Source organism: Staurois parvus, unplaced genomic scaffold (genome assembly GCF_062004578.1).
Source record: "Staurois parvus isolate SC_StPar_1 unplaced genomic scaffold, SC_StPar_1.0 ptg000013l, whole genome shotgun sequence".
In the NCBI taxonomy this organism is placed as follows: domain Eukaryota; kingdom Metazoa; phylum Chordata; class Amphibia; order Anura; family Ranidae; genus Staurois; species Staurois parvus.
In genome coordinates, this window is record NW_028317809.1 from 15,120,601 (window position 1) to 15,133,065 (window position 12,465).

The window sequence follows — 12,465 nt, forward strand, 5'->3', positions numbered from 1 at the left end:
GTTAGGTTATAAAAAAAAAAAAAGTATAGCAAAACTGTAAACCTACCAAACCATGGCAATCCACCTAAACTGACAGGCTGGGCAAGGAGAGCATTAATCAGAGAAGCAGCCAAGAGGCCCATGGTAACTCTGGAGGAGCTGCAGAGATCCACAGCTGAGGCGGGAGAATCTGTCCAAAGGACCACTATTGGTCGTGCATTCCACAAATGTGGCCTTTATGGAAGAGTGATAAGAAGAATTCCATTGTTGAAAGAAAGCCACTGGAAGTCCCATTTGTAGTTTGTGAGAACGCAGCAAACAAATGGAAGAAGCTTTGGTCAGATGAGACCAAAATTGAACTTTTTGACCTCAAAGCAAAAGGCTATGTGTGGCAGAAAACTAGCACTGCACATCACCCCGAACACACCATCCCCACTGTGAAACATGGTGGTGGCAGCATCATGTTGTGGGGATGCTTTCCTTCAGCAGGGACAGGGAAGCTGATCAGAGTTGATGGGAAGATGGATGGAGACAAACACAGGGCAATCTTAGAAGAAAAAGACTTGAGACTGGGGTGGAGGTTCACCTTCCAGCAGGACAACGACCCTACACATACAGCCAGAGCTACAATGGAATGGCTTAGATCAAAGCATATTCATATGTTAGTATGGCCCAGTCAAACTCCAGACCTAAATCCAATGGAGAATCTGTGGCAAGCCTTGAAAATTGCTGTTCACAGACGCTCTGCATCCAGTGTGACAGAGCTTGAGCTATTTTGCAAAGAATGGGCAAAAATGTCACTCTCTAGATATGCAAAGCTGGTAGAGACATCCCCAAAAGACTTAACTGCAGTGAAAGGTGGTTCTACAAAGTATTGACTCAGGGGGGCTGAATACAAATGCACACCACACTTTTCAGATATTTGTAAACAATTTTGAAAAACATTTATCATTTTCCTTTCACTTCACAATTATGTGCCACTTTGTGTTGGTCTATCCCCTAAAATCCCAATAATATATTTACATTTTTGGCTGTAACATGACAAAATGTGGAAAATTTCAAGGGGTATAAATACTTTTTCAAGGCGCTGTGTGTATAAATATTCACACACAGTATCTCACAGAAGTGAGTACACCCCTCACATTTTATTATACCTTTTCATGTGACAACACTGAAGAAACTAGAAAAGCTATAATTTCTGGGGAAATTGTGTGAAGTGTTCTTGCCTCCACCAGTAGTCTACAACTGGAGTGGGTGGAGTAACTGGGTGGAGTGGCTTGAGTAACTGTTGTGTGGTTGGAGTGGCTGGAGTAACTGTGAAAAGGTCAATGGGTGGCATGAGTTGCAAACAAATGATCATATTGTAAAAACTATCAGGACTATGGCTTAGCTGTGGACATTGTTAGTGGCAGCAGGGATAGCTGAACGTTTTGATAGAAGATTTGTGTATGTGGGCTTGAAAATGAGGGAGTGATGGCAGTTTAGAAATCATGTCCTGATTTTTCAGCTCACACTCGAGTTATTTTGAGGGGGCAGCAAATATTCAAAACTAAACACATAGCCATTAATGTCTAAACCGCTGGCAACAAAAGTGAGTACACCCCTAAGTGAAAATGTCCAAATTTGGCCCAAATTAGCCATTTTCCCTCCCTGTTGTCATGTGACTCATTAGTGTTACAAGGTCTCAGGTAGAAAATCAGTCGAAAATTGGTAATTTTTCACAAATTCTCCAACATGCCCGATTATAATGAGCAAAACGCTCATTAATGCTATAGGTGCGTTAACACACTTTAAGGCTGCTTTAGTATTCAATGCTTGTCTGAAAGAGTCCTAAGGCTGGCCATACATTATACAAAATTGTCTTGAGAATTTTGCTTTAGATTTACCAAAAACTATATAATATGAGGTCAAACCTAAACAACACTTTCAATTGTATCCAATTAGGCAGGCTCTTGCGCTACATAATTGAAGGTAAATCTAAAGGAAATTGTGCAGAAATTTTACAGAAAATTGTATAAATGTATGGCCAGCCTAAGGCTGAGGAGGAAAGGGCATAGGTTCCATGAAAACTAGCATTTTTTTAAGCTCCTAAAAGCTATTAGCATTTTTTTTCTGCTCCTAGAAGCTAAATAGTGTTATCCTGTGTTCATGCACACTAATTTAGGCTATTAGCATTTGTTGAGCTTCAGCATCTAGGAGTAAATAAAAAAAATGTTTTGTAGTTTTTTTGGAGCGTTTTTCCAGCAGAAAAAAAAAAAAGCTAAACTCCATTAAAACACTCTTAATAGATTTTTTTCTGTTTTTTTCCCCCTCTGTACTGTAAAAATGCTAATAGTAACACTCCTAAAACGCTATTACTAGCGTTTTCTATCTAGCATTTTTTCAGCTGAAAAAATAACGCTAGGGTGCATGGAGCCTAAATGAGGTTTCACATTAGCCAGGAAATGAGGCGTGCTCTAGCTGACTTGCCACAGGTTCTAATGCACACTGTGAGAAGCTTACAGTTTGCTGTGAAATCAGAGTAAGCAATTTCAGCACAGGAGAGGGACCTGTACAACTGTGCAAGACTAAAGGGAAGGCTGGAGTTCAAATTTAAATATATTTACTACCGGCTTTTTCCTGCAACTTTTACAAATTAAGTATGAATGTTATTAAAATGTCTTATATTAAGCAACCAGCGATCACACAATGGTCTTTTTTTTTTTTTAAACTACGCAACCTTGTATACTATATTTAGAGCATTTCTTCATTTGTTTGTTAGGCATTCCTTGAATGTTCATTATGAGCTTGATATCTTGGATGAGTCAGTGCCTGCCAAACCTGTTACTGACCTGTCTGGGCTTCCTCCGCCGATACACTTGCATATTAAATCATGCAAACTCTGAAACTGTATCAACGGTAAAATACAAAAAGGTTTATTCACATTTTAAACATATACATTTCAAGTTTTGCTGATTGTGCTCAGTATCAGTTCATGTAAACTTGCTGGCCATGGGAAGTCACTGATTTGAAGCGAGTCTCTGGAACACATCTTGGAAGAGAAATACCTGTTTGTCACTATTTTAACATCCAAAAAAGGAAACAGGCTTGCACAGTAATGATTCTTTTTCATGCTGGCTAGAACAAATTCCTTCAGTATAGCCTTAATTGGCAGCAAGATTAGTGCAAACGTAGCAGCAGATTGAGACCTCACTTGTGCATTTTAAACTATCGCATGCACTGGTAAATCTGCAAACAGTACCCAGTTTAACAGAGAACAACATGTTTTAGCTTACCAACAATCAAGCTTATTGTAATGACTAGGACTGCAATTATAATATACTTACAGTATACAAGGCAAATATCACAACAGGACTTCAATCTAATGACCTATGCACTTTTCACTTTATTTCCTTATTGCAAGAACTCAGGCTGGTAGTTTAACAGACTGCAACAGGACAGCAATGTTATAATTACTATACCAGCATTAAACCTAAAATTATTTTCTTACCTTGGAAATATGCTAAAAAAGCCATACATTATGTATTAAAAGATGCATAATAATTTATCTGGCACTGCTAGAATTTTTTTCTAGTTTTGCTGTGAATGCATTAAAATGCTTGGTAGTGGAAAAAAACAGCATTCGTTTGTAGTTTTCCTACATCTCTCTAAAGTTGCAAATAAAGGGATTTTTACCATTTTACCACTTACAAAATTGCTAGTTGTGACACCTCTATTTTGAAGGGTCTCTCCACCCCCCCCAGGTTTCTATTTTAGCCAGAACCATAAATGTGGCTACTGCAGAAAACTGGTATCCTACCCCTCTATGCACATATACTAATCCTCTATGAGCATTTTGTATTAGAAGAAAAAAAATGACTTTTTGAGTGGCTACTTCAAGACTTGGCTGATTTTTTTTTAATACATTGGATGTTTAAACAAATTAAAAGGTATAGTCTGTTTTCCAATGTACCTAAATGTATATGCATTGCCTCTAAATGATTAGGAAATTGACCTAGAGAGCAAAATTGCCAAGAAAACTAGAAAGGCATAAGTCAAGATAACATTTTTTGAGAATCGAGATAAAAAGAACAAATTGATTTTAGAATCACAGGAAAATGCCTATATGTGGCCAGTATTAGTTTGCCAAGTCATATAACAGCATTGTGAGAACAGAATGGGCATATAATTGTTTCTTACACAATTAAAAAAAAAAAAAACAGGTTTGGAGGAATGTGGCTCTTCAGTGTATTTGAAGCAGGGGCCTTAAAAAAAAAAAAAAAAAAAGTATAAAGTATAGGAATTTGAAAAAAAAAAAGCCCCAAAAACCTACTCACTCACCTAGATGGATTCAGTGTATCCGATGCAGCATCTGTCCCCCGATGACCGCCAGCCGCTCGGTTCTCAGTCTTCAGTCACCAGCTCTCTGCTCTGCTCCTGCAGCACTCACTAGAGCTCCAGGAGTTGCTGGCTCAGGCTATCAACAGATAGACTGTGCTAGCTTCCAGTCAGGAATCTGGGTGGATCCTGACTTTAAAGTTGGGATCTCTCCAGAGCCTGTTCTAGCTCAGTTAGGCCAGGAGTCACAGGAGTGCAGAACTAAATGTACTCCGGTGACCTGCAGGAGAAGTAGGACCAAAAGGGCTTGTTCAGCAGGTAGTGTAATGTTGGACTCCTCCCAAGCAGGACTGCTAGTAATTTTTTGATCATATAGTGCTTGCAGCCAATCGGCTGCAGCACTGATCAGTGCATTCTGACAGAGGAGCAGCTGTTGGTGAACTGCAAGCCCCATCATGCCTATGCCTTTGGGAGTCATGCTTGTAACTATCAGTTTTGCAATGCCTCAAGAGACCTGTAGTTATACAACAGCTGGAGGGCCACAGTTGCCCACCCCTGCCCTAGTGGGAACAAAAACAGCATGAAAAATATTACAGCTGTAAAGCTTTAGAACTTCTGACCGATTTTTAATACTGCCTGAGTCTCCAAGTAGGAGAGTTAGGCTCACTTCCTGCCCAGGTGATGCTGGTCAGAAAAGGAAATGATGGGGAATCTCTCAACCAAACACAAGCAACATTTAAAGTGGTTATAAAGGCTGAAGGCTTTTTACCTTCATGCATTCTGTGCATGAAGGTAAAAAACCTCTATGCAGCATCCCCCCAGCCCCCCTAATATTCACCTAAGCCCCCTCTCAATCTTGTGATGTGCACTGGAGTCTAGGCTATCCCAGGACTCCCTCTTCTCATTGGCTGAGACAGCAAGCGGGAATCATTGGCTCCCGCTGCTGTCAATCACAGCCAGTCAGCCAATGAGAGAGAGGGAGTGTGGCCAAGCCACGGCTCCGAATGAGAAATGACACACGGAGCAGTGTGTGTCCCCCATAGCAAGCTGCTTGCTGTGGGGGCACCCGACAGGAGGGAGGGGCCAGGAGAGCCTGCGGGGGACCAGAGAAGAGGATCCAGGCTGCTCTGTGCAAAACCACTGCATGCAACAGGTAAGTATAACGTGTTTGTTATTTTACAAAAAGATAAAAATAATGAACCTTTACAATCTCCTAGCTACCATTTGTGATGGTTTAAACCTTCTCAATTTAATCACAAATTTTTAGCTGTAAAGGTGCTATTAACTGTAAAAACCTAATTGTTAGCATGTAGATGTTCTAGAATGCTGAAAGTAAAAGTAGAATTACAGCCTCAACCTGCCTACTCTCAAAAACATCTCCTCCTCCCTCCTAACACTTATGCTGACTAAGCAGTGATAAAAACATGTATATACTTACCAGTTCACATGGTCCCATGTGTCAGCCTACGGCAGCTGCTAAGGAGGGAAGAGAGCACTTAACAGCTGGGGATACCTGGGAGCGGTGACATCACCCATAGGCTCCCATGTCCCAGATGTTGTCAGCGCTCCTTCCTCTCCCCTGAAGTCGCTGGCTGGGCAGCCAGACCACATGACCAGACTGAAGTGGCCTGAAAATAAGTAAACACTTTTTTTTTTTTTTTTTAAACACAGGTTAGTCAGCATAGGTGTTAAGAGGGGGGAGGAGACCTTTTTAAGACTAGTTAGGCTTAGGCTGGAATTCTACTTTAATATCAAAGTCTTAATTAACTATTTTATGCTCTTTTATTACAGTAACTAAATTATTCCATTAGTTTCCACGACTGTACTGAAAATATGGAATCTAGTTGCTATGAACAAAACACAAAATCCGTCATATAAAAAAACTTTGATAAATGAAGTAGACTACAGTACAAAATGCCCTCAAAACATGGATGGAGAGAAATATGGATGACGTTAAATGGTCCCTCTTACCAATATATCACAAGAGGTTGTTACACTTTCAAAGCATAACTCTGGGAGAATTAAAAGTCAGCACAGCCCCAGTGCAATAGTTAACTGCAAGTTTAGTCTAGAGATGGTAAAAACCTGTTTTACTAACCTGACCCCCCCCTTCAGCAATGGACTGTCCCTCAGCATCCTCAACCCCACTCAAGGGCTTTGGTCCCTGAATCAGCTTTGATGATATCAGAGGCATTTGACTGCCATAGTGCAGGGGAGAAGAGGTTGCCAGTACCAGTCTAGCGTCACAACAAAGCCTGCAGAAACAGAGAATCAGGTATGAAAAACTACTTTACCTGGTCTCCTAGGCACATACAAGCAGTTAACCTTTGCAGAGCAGGCACAGTCCAATCACAAGGGAAGATTTTCACTTTTCTTGGTATTCAAGCTTTAAAAACACACAAATCTCGCATCTCACTTTACTGAAAATAATTTTTTTCTTTTTAATAAAGGATCTTTTCCTATTAGCTGTCTGATTAAATCCCATAATATGTACTATATTATCCTCCAACTTATTATTGCCAGTGAAAAACCCAACATTTGCCAACGAAAAATATATTTACTTTGGTTTCATATCACAGTATGATACAGGAGTCAACAAAGGCAAACATCAAGTAATGAATATCTAAAGAGTCATTTTGCAGAATATACCCAACTGTTTGGAAAAGACAGAATCACACAGAGCTATAGCATATTAGCCTGACAACAGGGGAGATTAGATACATCTGCTGCTATGTACATTTTTTTGCATCAATAAAAGGCTACGTTTGTGCTACAGTAAACTTTTCAGACCTAAGAACTGAGACGAAACATTTGTTATGCAATAAGACACTTATGGATACAATATATTGCAACTGACAAACAAGGTGGTTGTTGTGCAGTCTCAAGAAATTAGCTCAACCCTAAGGCCTCATACACACTGCTGCTCTTAAACTCACGTTTTTGTGGGTTTTGGCTTTTTTATTTCTGCCCCTGAACTCCCCTCCATGTTATATGTGTTATATGTGTTTAGAGGACGTTTTCTGAATGCCCTGAAATTGCAATCAGGAGAGGGAATTTTGACAAAAAAAAAAAAAAAAACACTGCCGATAAAACACGCCTAAATGCTATCCGTGGTTATCACTCAGTGTTTATTCATTTCTTTGGCCAGAATGAATTAAAATTCTGGCCAATGAAATAACTGCCCAAACATCAAACGCTGCTAAACTGGATGGAAAAAAAAAGCACAGCTTGCGTTTTTAACGCTGATTTTCTCATATCAGGACATACAGAATTTGTAATAAACCAGTGTGCAGGAGGCCTAAAAATAGCCTCATCAAAATTGTGCATGCGAAGTTTAATATTAAACAATCGGTACAGAATTGAAAAAAAAAAATGGAAGCCCATTATGATATTATTCCTACACAAACACATAAGCCAAGCTGACGTTTTCCATTTTCCCAGTCTAGAATTGTAGTTGGCAGAACATTGTGGGCATTTGTCTATAGCCCCATCCATGGTATGTGTACATCAATGTCCTGGGCCCAGAAATCAACTGCAAGACAGTGTATAAGGAAGCATGTTACAATAGCAAGAGTTTGTTGGTCTCCCTGGGGAGCATTCGATTGTACTGGTCCCTCTTCCTGCCTGCACCAATGACCCAGTAGAAATACAGGGAAGCAAAGCATGCAGGGCAGGAAGCATAAGTCGTTGTCATAGTAACAAAGCAGCCTCTACTTTTTCCATCCCCAGTCAGAGCATGTGCATTTCCAAACTGACCCTACCTCAGTCACTGTAGATTTCTCTTTCCCTTAACAGAGGATGGTTGTTTGCTTTCCATTTTTGATGCTGTGGTTTGAGAAAAGCGGCCAAAGATGTTTTTCTATTTATCTGACTTGACTTGTTCTGTGCGTTGAAATAAGTGGTATTTAAGGTGTGAGAAGCAAAGATGGTTTTACCCTTAGGTGCTCCTAAAAGCCTCCATACCTCCCCAGATGTATTGCAGTTCAGGTATTGCCAGGCCCTCTTTCCACTGTTGTCCCTCAACTTCACATTTACTTGGAGTCTTTCTACTAACATGGCAGCCACTTTGTGATGCCCATGAATAGCAGCAATATGCAAAGGTGTGTATCCACCATTAGATTTTATGTTCAAGTCAAGTTCAATTCCTGCCTTTTTGGCACCAGCTACAAACTTATGGAACATTTCAATTGCACCATGCTTGGCAAACCAGTGCAGGACTGTGTAACCAGAGATGAAATCTTTTCGTAAAACCAGTTGGGGGTCTTGACTAAACAATCCATAGACCTGAAGCCAAGACCCAGAAGCCGACTTAACAATCCAGTCATGCTCTGCAGGATCTAAGGGTACTGTACAGGATTTGTAATTAAAAGACTTTTTAAGCAAAAAATCCACATTTGCTTTAGGTACATACTGTGCTTGATAATCTTTTTGGTCTTCAAGATTTACAGTAAGTTTGTTATTGCTCACAGGCTTTGTTATTAAAAGCAAGTCTACGTCAGGCTGTGGAGGTATCACAATATCGGGAGGTCTCTTCGTACGTGACGGGCGCCGCCTCCTACTGAAATCCCTATCAATTAGTTCATCATCTGAGGAAGACATTAATTCCTGAAAGCGAGAACTCGCCCTGTGTTTTGGAGGATGTCTAGCCAACTCAAACAAGATGGGTGCTTGATCAGTGAGAAAGGATTTAGCAATGTAAGGGGACTTCTTGTTTTCAGCATGTATGCTAGGTTCTGGGTCACAATCCACTAGAGTATCTTTGGCTCCCAGCAGGTCCCCACTTTCTAGCTTGCTATACTGTTCAATAATACTAAGGAATTTTCTGTTTGGAGGGCATCTCCTAGTATTTTCACATTTCTGCTCTATATACTGAGTGTATTTTTCAGTGTTTGAATCACTGGAAAAATCTTCATCATCTTTGTGCTCAGTGTCACAGTCACCCCCTTCACCACTGTCACTTCCCTCACTTCCACAGCTTTCCTGATCAACAAAGTCTTCCATGTCCTGCAAAGACAGTTGGCACCTTATACTTTTAAACACAGGCATTTGGCACATCCACAGGTCACGCATATCATTAAGAAGAAGTGGTGGTGAGGGGCATGGACTGGCTGGATTGTATTCCTCCAGCTGCATATCTAGAGGAGTGATACTTGATTCAAGAGGGAGCAGCAGGGAGGAGGAAGGGTGTGTACTGTTCATGTACCTGGAATGAGGAGAAGCTGCTAGATCCTCATAAAAGCCGTGTCTTTGCTGTTCTTTTATATAGTTGGAAATATCCTGCTGCTCTGAATGCACCTCCTGGGGAAATGTACCAATCATCTCAAAATTTGTAGTCTGTATCTCATTGCCTCCAAGTTTTTGTTCTTGCTGACCCCTGCAGCTTGCACTTATAAAAGCAGGATTAGTGGTTGCTGTCCTGTGGTCCCCACCAGCTGGAGATCTCCTCTGCTCACTTGCCCCTGGGAAGGGTGATTGGGACAATGAAGGGTTTTGAGCACAAGAAAATGAAGAATTCTTAGAATAAGGTACTGAGAGGCTTTCTGTAGGGTAATAGTCCTTGTATTGAGATGAAGTGCTACTGAGTGGTTCAGAGTTCTTTGTACAAGCATTACTAGGGGGTGAGGTGGTCTTGTTGAAGAGTATGGATATGTCACTGGGTGGTGAGAAAGTCTTTGTAGAGGGTATGGAGGTATCACTGGGTGGTGAGGAAGTCTTTGTAGAGGGTATGGAGGTATCACTGGGTGGTGAGGAGGTCTTTGTAGAGGGTATGGAGGCATCACTGGGTGGTGAGGAGGTCTTGGTGGTGGGTATGGAGGCATCACTATGTGGTGAAGAGGTATTGGTGGCAGGTATAGAAGCATCACTAGATGGTGAAGAGGTATTGGTGGCAGGTATAGAAGCATCACTAGGTGGTGAGGAGGTCTTGGTGAAGGGTATTGAAGTATTACTGGGTGAAGAGGTATTAATGGAGGGTATGGTATTGTCAATGAGTGAAGAGTAGTTCTTGGTGAAGAGCGTTGGAGTAAAACCAGGTAAAGAGGGGTTCTTTGTGGAAAGTATGGAAGTATTGACAGGTGAAGAGTTCCTGGTGGAGGGTATGGAAGTATTGGCCAGTGTAGAGGAGTTCTTGGTGAGGGGTATGGAAGCATTACCAGGTGAAGAGGAGTTCTCAGTGGGGGTTATGAAGGTATTAGCAGGTGAAGAGTTCTTGGTGAGAGTTAGGGAAGTATTAACAGGTGAAGAGTTCCTAGTAGAGGGTAAGGAATTATTACAAGGTGAAGAGTTCCTGGTAGAGGGTATGGAAGTATTACCAGGTGAAGAGTTCCTGGTAGAGGGTATGGAAGTATTACCAGGTGAAGAGGAGTTCTTGGTAGATGTTATAGAAGTATTGGTGGCTGAAGATGAGTTCTTGGTAAACGGTATGGAAGTATTACCAGGTGAAGAGGGGTTCTTCGTAGACGGTATAGAAGAATCAGTGGCTGAAGAGGAGGTCTTGGAGGATATGTAATCACCTGGTGATGAAGAGGTCTTCATAGCAGCCAAGGAGGTATCACTGGGTTGCTGTGAGAATGTCCTGCTGGAAGGGAATACCTCGATGGTGCCATGCGGAAAGGCATCCCTGCTTGATAAACAGGCATTGTTCACAGATGATGAGGTCTTGCTCAGGGGTGCTGTAGATGTGTGATCTGCAGATGAGGAGGGAGGCTGAGATGAAGGCTGCTGCAGTCTCGATTGTGTCTCAGTATACAAGTGTCCATGCCGGATCTTCCCATCAGAAGCTCCATTAACATTCCAATCAGGGTCACTGAAAGTCATAGGTGCCCCCTTGTGATGATCGAGGAGTGCAGGCTCCCCCGGGTGATAACCCTCATCCTGTCTGCTCCATCTCCCTCCTGTCACCTGGGAGCCGATCTCCTGGTTCTCTCTATTGTCGCTGATCACTGGCTCATCAGGGATTGCCAGTGTCAGGTCCTCTCCCAGCAGATCTCTGTAGCGGCTCCTGAGCACCACGTACTTAACAGCTCCCTCCTGCTTCACCACGGCCACCGAGTTGACATAGCGCTTGAACCTGTCCCTGCGCTTCAGGAGCTGCTCGCCGGCCACATGGGGGTCCCTCAAGAAGTGCTTGAAGTGTGCCAGCAACGAGGCATTGGGCACCTTCCCTCCGCCCTGGCACAGGAAGTCCAGCACCTCCTCCTGGCTCAGCTCCTTGGCCATGCTCACACCTTTCCCGGGCTCAGGTCAGGGCATGGTGGACGGTGACGGCTGGATGTGAGAGCCGCAACTTCAGCCTCCGCACCTAACTTCCACCTGCTCTCCTGGCTCCTCCTCTCTCCCACATGAAGGACAGACGGTGGCCTTTGCTTTCCGAACACCCATCTCCACCCTTTTCTCTCCCTCCAGCCCCCGCAATGAATAACAATTCCCTCCCATCTGGGAGAAGCACTAGCAGCAGCACGGAGACAATCGCCGCTCAACTGGGGGCGTGTGAAACCAGGGGGAGGAGCCGACTGAGAGCAGGGGGAGGGGCCAGGAGCGGGAATGGCACGCAGGGATCCTTCAGTGCAAGGTACGGCAAGGTGCGCGGGCTTCAGTCATCGTCTGTCTGTCTGCGCTTATCACACAGCCGGCTGACGTGTACACATGAGGGAACACTGCCTTCCACTGAGCCAGCACTGCTCTGTATGGAGGGAGAGGAATGGGGCGGGACAGCAGGCACACTCCGCTCCTCCCACACCTTCTATGAGGTGCTATCACCAAGGTATGGCAGCCAATGGCAGACAAATGGCTCCATGGCAGTTCTTTTACTTCTTTTTTTTTGTGAGGTACCTAAATTGATACTAAAGGATGTTTTTTTTTTTTTTTTTTTTTTAACCACTTGTCTACCTGGCCATTTTTTTCCACATACACATTAACCATGTGCCTACCGGGCACTTATACCCCCTTCCTGCCCATGCTAATTTTCAGCTTTCAGCACTGTTGCACTTTCAGTGACAATTGCGCGGTCATGCAACACTGCACCCATATGACATTTGTATTTTTTTTTCACACAAATAGAGGTTTTTTTGGTGGTATGTATTCGCTGCTGGGTGTTTTATTTTTTGTGCTATAAACAAAAAAAAGCAAAAATTTTGAAAAAAATAATTTTGTTTCCTTTGTTTCTATTAT

The 12,465-nt window shown here is 42.6% G+C and overlaps 1 protein-coding gene across 1 annotated transcript; it reads right to left on the bottom strand.

Annotated features, from left to right (window-relative positions):
* Window positions 1-2,873: 2,873 nt before the first annotated feature.
* Window positions 2,874-11,818, bottom strand: SOWAHB (sosondowah ankyrin repeat domain family member B). The gene has a single exon (XM_089676012.1). The coding sequence runs from the start codon at window positions 11,512-11,514 to the stop codon at window positions 8,059-8,061; it is 3,456 nt and encodes a 1,151-aa protein (XP_089532138.1). The 5' UTR covers window positions 11,515-11,818; the 3' UTR covers window positions 2,874-8,058.
* Window positions 11,819-12,465: the final 647 nt, after the last annotated feature.